Source organism: Berghia stephanieae, chromosome 15 (genome assembly GCF_034508935.2).
Source record: "Berghia stephanieae isolate SIO BIC M18660-M18661 chromosome 15, UCSD_Bste_1.3, whole genome shotgun sequence".
NCBI classification, from domain to species: Eukaryota; Metazoa; Mollusca; class Gastropoda; order Nudibranchia; family Aeolidiidae; genus Berghia; species Berghia stephanieae.
Window position 1 is genome coordinate 2,270,534 of NC_088374.1, and position 7,500 is coordinate 2,278,033.

The following is a 7,500-nucleotide window of genomic DNA, read 5'->3' on the forward strand; positions in this document are numbered from 1 at the left end:
AGCGCACTATCCACTAACCTGCTCAAAGCGCTTTACAAAGGGTCACTTACCAACAGCAACACGCAACATAAAGAACAAGACATGACGCCTGTTAGGCGATATTACAATTATTTCCAACATAGACAACGCTGCTTATAGCCAGGTACTCATTTTACACCTGAGTACGGTGAGAGAATAGGTGTAAACAGTGCTTTCCAAGGACTCAACTATGCACCGCCCAAAGTGAGGCTCGAACCCAGGACCATCTCCAATCTGAAAGCGAGTGTCATACCACAAGACAACATAGCCATACATTTGATACCTAAATCTTTAACAAGATTTGTTTTGGGGGAAAATGTTCTTTTCCTGTCATTTTTCCTTTACTGTTTTGTCTGCCACCATTTCATACACACTTAGCCCGCCCGCCCGTCCCCCAAATTGTACACTTCCATGTTGAGTCGTGAATGGAGTCCATACGCGTATCATACTCACCAAGCAATAGCTGAGCAGACACCGGATCCACTGTGAAGGACCCATGGTCCATGATGCGATGAGTCACCAAGGACGAACACGATCCCACTTTCTCTATCTCTGTCTGCCAGCTGGAGGGAGGGGAGGGGAGGGAGGGGAGGGGGGGGAGGGAGGGAGGGAGGGATGAGGGGAGGGAGGGAGGGAGGGGAGGGAGGGAGGGAGGGGAAGGGGGAGGGAGGGAGGGAGGGGAAGGGGGAGGGAGGGGAGGGGGGGAGGTGAGGAGGGAGGGGAGGTGAGGGGAAGGGGGAGGGGGAGGGAGGGAGGGGAGGGGAGGAGGCGAGGGGAAGGGGAGGAGGGAGGGAGGTGAGGGGAAGGGGAGGGAGGGAGGGAGGGAGGAGGGAGGGGGAGGGAGGGAGGGGGTGAGGGGAAGGGGGAGGGAGGGAGGGAGGGTGAGGGGAAGGTGGAGGGAGGGAGGGTGAGGGGAAGGTGGAGGGAGGGAGGGAGAGGGGAAGGGGGAGGGAGGGAGGTGAGGGGAAGCGGGAGGGAGGTGAGGGAAACATTAAAAAATTATTTTTTTAAATCTATATATAGATAGAATGCGCTTGGCCAAGGAGTTCACAACATTGCCATCCGGAAGTATAACGGACCAACACACAAACTCTGTGTAACCATGAACTTTTATACTCTTGTTAATACTAGTGAGAACAACTCACAAACGCGGATGGCAAAAACAATAACAAAGGCCTGAGTGACGTCATCTTCAAACTATCTTATATATACTGGTGGAGCTAAGATGACATAGCCACAAAACATTCCCCGAATCGACGTGCACTTATTTGCAGGTCTGATAACCCAATTCCTTATGGGCTCATTGTTGAAATAGAAATCTCCAAAAAAAAAAAAAAATGACGTAAAATATTGTTCATTACATACAATGTCAAACTAGGCCCATAAGTGGGTTCGGATGTCACACCTGTATATGTGTACACATTGCCCGAATGGAACACCTACCATTTAGCTAAAAAAAAAAATTGACAATGTATTATAGAGCTCATTTTGCTGAACAATGAATTATTGTATAGAATGTACATGTTTTTCTGTTTGAGTAAGAAAAGTCTATTTTTGTGTTGGGTGGGCGTGATATATAAATTCATTATTTACTATTACTATTACTCTCGATCTCTATTCTATAAATCAAAACTATTTTCATGAACCTACTTTCACCCGATTTCTGGAGAATACTCTTCAACAGTCATAACGTCACTTCCTTCCTAATGACGCGTGGTAACTTAGTAACACTGGCTCTAAACTATCGGAACAATGACGGACGCCCGTATGAAATATTTCTCCAGCGAGCATAAAAGCGTATCCAGAGGAAAAAAAACCCATAAATTTGATCATGTTTTGACTTTTACACATTCTGACCACAAGGCAAATGAAAAGTTCTAGCCAGCATGAAGAATAAAAAGTAATGTTAAAAAAGTTAAAAAAAAAAAATTTAAAAAAAAATAAGTATAAAACCACCTGCAAAAAAGCAAAAAGAAACGATTATAACACTAAACTGTCATCAGTGAGGGACACTAAGGAATTTTTATCTGTTTCAAAGGAACTTTTAGGGGAAGAAAAGGGCATGTGTCTACCCACTAATATCCCGGTAGAAAAGCAGCCGAATGCATTTTCAGATTTCTTTTCGGGAAAAATATCGAAAATTCGGAACAATTTGGACCTCGTGCAAAATGAAGATATAAATTTCCACCCTTTTTCGGGTTCACAGGGATTCTCTTGTTTTAAAGAAACAACTGAAGAAGAGATTTCTAAAATAATTTTTTCATCTTCCTCGAAGTCATGTGATTTAGATCCTTTACCAACTAATATTTTGAAATTATGTCTTCCTGAATTGATACCTTGCATAACTTATATTATAAATCAGTCGCTTATCTCAGGACAAGTCCCAGATATCGATAAACATGCAATTGTAAAGCCTCTCATAAAAAAAGCAAAATCTCGATGTAAATGACCTTAGTAACTACCGTCCGTCTCAAATCTGCCATTTCTTTCTAAAATCCTTGAAAAAGTTGTACTCAGACGTCTTTCACAACATCTCCATGAAAACAATCTATGGGAAAAATTTCAGTCAGCTTATCGTTCTTACCTCAGCACAGAAACTGCTCTGTGCTGTGTTGCGAGTGATTTGCTTGATGTTTTAGATAAAGCTTCTGTTTCTCTTCTGACATTGTTAGACCTTCGGCGGCGTTTGATACTATTGATCACGGTATTCTCATTAAACGACTTAATATAACTTTTGGCTTGTCTGGGACTGTCTTGCAGTGGTTTGAATCTTATTTAGATGGCAGAAAGCAACAGGTTATGATTTTAGATAAACTTTCTCGTCAACATACATTGTCTTTTGGTGTTCCTCAAGGCTCTGTTTTAGGTCAAATTCTTTTTGTTTTGTATACTTCTCCATTATCTAATGTCATCACTGGTCATGGGCTGCGCTATCATCTCTATGCAGATGATACGCAACTAATGTGAAAGAGTGGATGGATGCAAACAAGTTGAAAATGAATGAGTCAAAAACAGAAGTGATGATTGTGGGAAATAGAGGGCAGTTGAAGGTGAATGATGGTCTTGAGGTGTTGATTGGGGGTGAAAAGATCAAAGTTTCAAAGACTGTGAAAAATTTGGGTGTCTATTTTGATTCAGAAATGAGAATGTCAGCTCACATTTCTGCTCTCTGGAAATCTTTATACTTTCAATTAAAGAAAATCAGTTCGATCCGGCAGTATATTGCAATTGGAACATGTAAAACATTGGTTTTCTCCCTCATTTTTTTCGAAACTAGATTATTGTAACTCCCTGCTTGTCAACTTGCCTCAGGCTTCTATAAAACAATACAACTACTGCAAAACAGTGCAGCAAGATTAGTTTTTGGGAAACGAAAATTTGATCATGCAACCCCTTTGTTGGCCTCTTTCCACTGGTTGCCCATTGAAAAGCGAAAATATTACAAAGCAGCGTGTCTTGTTTATAAGTGTTTGGCTGGTATAGCACCGGCATATCTCACAGATCACGTGGTCATGTGTAAATTTGAAAATTACACTTTAAGATCACGTAATGACCAAACGAAAATTTCGGAAAAAAGATCAAGAACAAAATTTTGTGATAGATCGTTTGCTTGTTTCGGCCCCAAGATTTGGAATGAACTGCCACATGGTCTGAGGGAGTGCAAGTCTTTACCTACTTTTAAAAAGAATCTCAAGACACATTTTTACTGTATCTGTTTTTATTGACTCTATATGAATCCTTGATTTGGCTATGAATTATTATTGTTGTTATTATTTTTTTCACTTAAAATTGATATTTATATTGTAAAGTGCCCAGAGCTTGTGTTTTACACGAGAATGAGCGCTATATAAATGTGTATTATTATTATTATTATTATTATTAATGACTTTCTTTGTTTAGAACCAAGATGGCCGCCGTTGCCGGGCGGCGTGACATCAGACTATTGAATTGTATTGTTAGTGAACAAATGGTGACCTCAAAACAATCTCCCATCTGAACAATCTTAGTGAAGTCTTATTATGGCGGACCGTCCAAACAGAATAATTCGTTGTTTTCCCAATACAAGGGGAGGTAATGAGGTCATGACAGATTTTATGTCCTTCTTCCTTCTTCTTCTTCTTCTTCTCCTCCTTCTTCTTCTTCTTCTTCTTCTTCTTCTTCTTCTTCTTCTTCTTCTTCTTCTTCTTCTTCTTCTTCTTCTTCTTCTTCTTCTTCCTTCTTCCTAATTCCTTCTTCTTCTCCTTCTTCTTCTTCTTCTTCTTCTTCTTCTTCTTCTTCTTCTTCTTCTTCTTCTTCTTCTTCTTCTTCTTCTTCTTCTTCTTCTTCTTCTTCTTCTTCTTCTTCTTCTTCTTCTTCTTCTTCTTCCAATACTTAAAAGTCCAACTTCGGTGTATATTCGCAAGTTTTACAAAAGTGATATTCAGCATGACATAATTATACTCTCTCTCTCTCTCTCTCTCTCTCTCTCTCTCTCTCTCTCTCTCTCTCTCTCTCTCTCTCTCTCTCTCTCTCCATGATTACACAGATCCTGTTAGAGGGCAGCAGAGATAACACACAAACCGTACCTGGCAGGAAGTGGTTCAGTCACAAGCCTGTGGTCCAGGACTTCTACGACAAACGGTCTCAAACATTCCTCCCTGCAGGACAACTGGTGGTGGTCTACCAATGTCACCATTAAGTTGACCTCTGACCTACATGAATACATTATCGGTGAAAGGCAAAAAGACAAAAATGACGTGACCAAACGTCACAAAACAGTATAATGTCAGGATGGACCAGATGATAAAAAGTCAAATTAACGTCAAACTGGTCAAAAATATGAAACGTTGGTATTTTGCATAGTAAAATATGATATTCCTTCTCCTCTATTATAAAGCAAACAAACTTAACTTAAGTCCGATATTTCTGGCTACAAATTCAATTTTCAGCATCATAATCATCCCGATTTAAAACCATTTTGAGACATAGGGTCACATATAATCTCGTTCCAAGACAGAAACAGAAAGCAACCTAAGAAAAGTAGATCAGATATAGAGAGGAAGAGAAAGCATGACCACCATGTGCAGCTACAAAGTCAAAGGTCTTTAGGAAAGGTACGCGTCAAAGGGTGCAGCTACAAAGTCAAAGGTCTTTAGGATAGGTACGCGTCAAAGGGTGCAGATCAAAGTCAAAGGTCTTTAAGATAGGTATGCGTCAAAGGGTGCAGATCAAAGTCAAAGGTCTTTAAGATAGGTACGCGTCAAAGGGTGCAGATCAAAGTCAAAGGTCTTTAAGATAGGTACGCATCAAAGGGTGCAGATCAAAGTCAAAGGTCTTTAGGATAGGTACGCGTCAAAGGGTGCAGATCAAAGTCAAAGGTCTTTAAGATAGGTACGCATCAAAGGGTGCAGATCAAAGTCAAAGGTCTTTAGGATAGGTACGCGTCAAAGGGTGCAGCTACAAAGTCAAAGGTCTTTAGGATAGGTACGCGTCAAAGGCTGCAGATCAAAGTCAAAGGTCTTTAAAATAGGTACGCGTCAAAGGGTGCAGCAACAAAGTCAAAGGTCTTTAAAATAGGTACGCGTCAAAGGGTGCAACAACAAAGTCAAAGGTCTTTAGGATAGGTACGCATCAAAGGGTGCAGATCAAAGTCAAAGGTCTTAAGGATAGGTACGCGTCAAAGGGTGCAGCAACAAAGTCAAAGGTCTTTAGGATAGGTACGCGTCAAAGGGTGCAGCAACAAAGTCAAAGGTCTTTAGGATAGGTAAGCGTCAAAGGGTGCAGCTACAAAGTCAAAGGTCTTTAGGATAGGTACGCGTCAAAGGGTGCAGATCAAAGTCAAAGGTCTTTAGGATAGGTACGCGTCAAAGGGTGCAGATCAAAGTCAAAGGTCTTTAGGATAGGTACGCGTCAAAGGGTGCAGCTACAAAGTCAAAGGTCTTTAGGATAGGTACGCGTCAAAGGGTGCAGATCAAGTCAAAGGTCTTTAGGATAGGTACGCGTCAAAGGGTGCAGCTACAAAGTCAAAGGTCTTTAGGATAGATACGCGTGAAAGGGTGCAGATCAAAGTCAAAGGTCTGTAGGATAGGTACGCGTCATAGGGTGCAGATCAAAGTCAAAGGTCTTAAGGATAGGTACGCATCAAAGGGTGCAGCTACAAAGTCAAAGGTCTTTAGGATAGGTACGTGTCAAAGGGTGCAGATCAAAGTCAAAGGTCTTTAGGATAGGTACGCGTCAAAGGGTGCAGATCAAAGTCAAAGGTTTTTAGGATAGGTACGCGTCAAAGGGTGCAGCTACAAAGTCAAAGGTCTTTAGGATAGGTACGCGTCAAAGGGTGCAGATCAAAGTCAAAGATCAGGAACTTGAAGATATTCTGCTATTTCGGGAGTATAATTGACAAGGATGGAGGCACGGAAGCAGAGGTGAAAGCACGAATAGGAAAGGCACAGGCTGCATTCACTAAGACTTTTCAACTCATACGTGAAGTCTGTCCTACTGTATGGATGTGAAATTCGGAACGCATCGCATCGCAGGCATGAATAAGGAGGGTACAGGTGCATGCGTAAGCTACTCTGAATAAAATGGATGGATAGAATTAAAAATGAAGAAGTATGGAAAAGAACACCTCAGAAACCAGTGACAGAGGAAATAGGAAGAAGACGATGGAGGTGGATTGGACACACCCTTAGATAATAGAGAATGACTCAACTATAACAAAAAAAGTATTGGACTGGAACCCTCAGGACAGATGATCTTGGGGAAGGCCACTCGGAACTAGGAGAAGAATTAAAGAAGCTGATATACAGAGAGGTGATAAGACATGGAACGAGAGAGAAAAGTTAGCTAAGGATAGAGAAGGATGGAAACTGTTTGTGGCCTATACCCTGACCCAGGGTGAAGAATGCAATGATGATGATGATGATGATGATGATGATGATGATGATGATGATGATGATGATGATGATGATGATGATGATGTGCGGCTATGTTGTCTAACGGTATGACACTCGCTTTCAGATCGGAAGGTCCTGAGTTCGGGCCTCCTCGGCGCATAGTTGAGTCCTTGGAAAAGGCTCTTTACTCACATTCTCTCATCGTAATCGGGTGTAAAATGAGCACTTGGCCATTAACAGCGATGTCTCTGTCAGAAAATAAATTGTAATATCGCCAAACAGGTGTCATGTCTCGTTCTATATGTTACGTGTTGCTGTTGGTCAGGGATCTCTTTTAAAGCGCTTTGAGCACATTTAGTGGATATTGCCCTATTGCCCTATTGCCCTATTGCCCGATATAAAAACGCAAGTTTGTTTTTATTTTCATGTGACGTCAAAAGACCAATCTAGAATATATTTACATGGGGCCACTTAATGCAAAATTATGCGTCTACCTGCAGGTCAAGGCTGTCAGATCAAGGTCAGGGTCATCGATGAATATAAGGTGTTGTTGCGGCAAGATGCCCAGGGAGGTCAGATGGGCGTTGACCTCCAATCGCAGGTGGTAGTG

At 41.5% G+C, this 7,500-nt stretch overlaps 1 protein-coding gene across 1 annotated transcript in view; it reads right to left on the bottom strand.

Annotated features, from left to right (window-relative positions):
* LOC144960677 (uncharacterized) overlaps positions 1-7,500 on the bottom strand; it is a gene marked incomplete in the record, with an annotated part of 100,395 nt that overhangs the window by 46,279 nt on the left and 46,616 nt on the right. Inside the window, 3 exon segments of the mRNA XM_078893958.1 lie at positions 472-581; positions 4,584-4,709; positions 7,385-7,500. The exon segment at positions 7,385-7,500 is cut by the window's right edge and continues 54 nt beyond it. Of these exon segments, the coding sequence (XP_078750084.1) occupies positions 472-581; positions 4,584-4,709; positions 7,385-7,500 (352 nt within the window).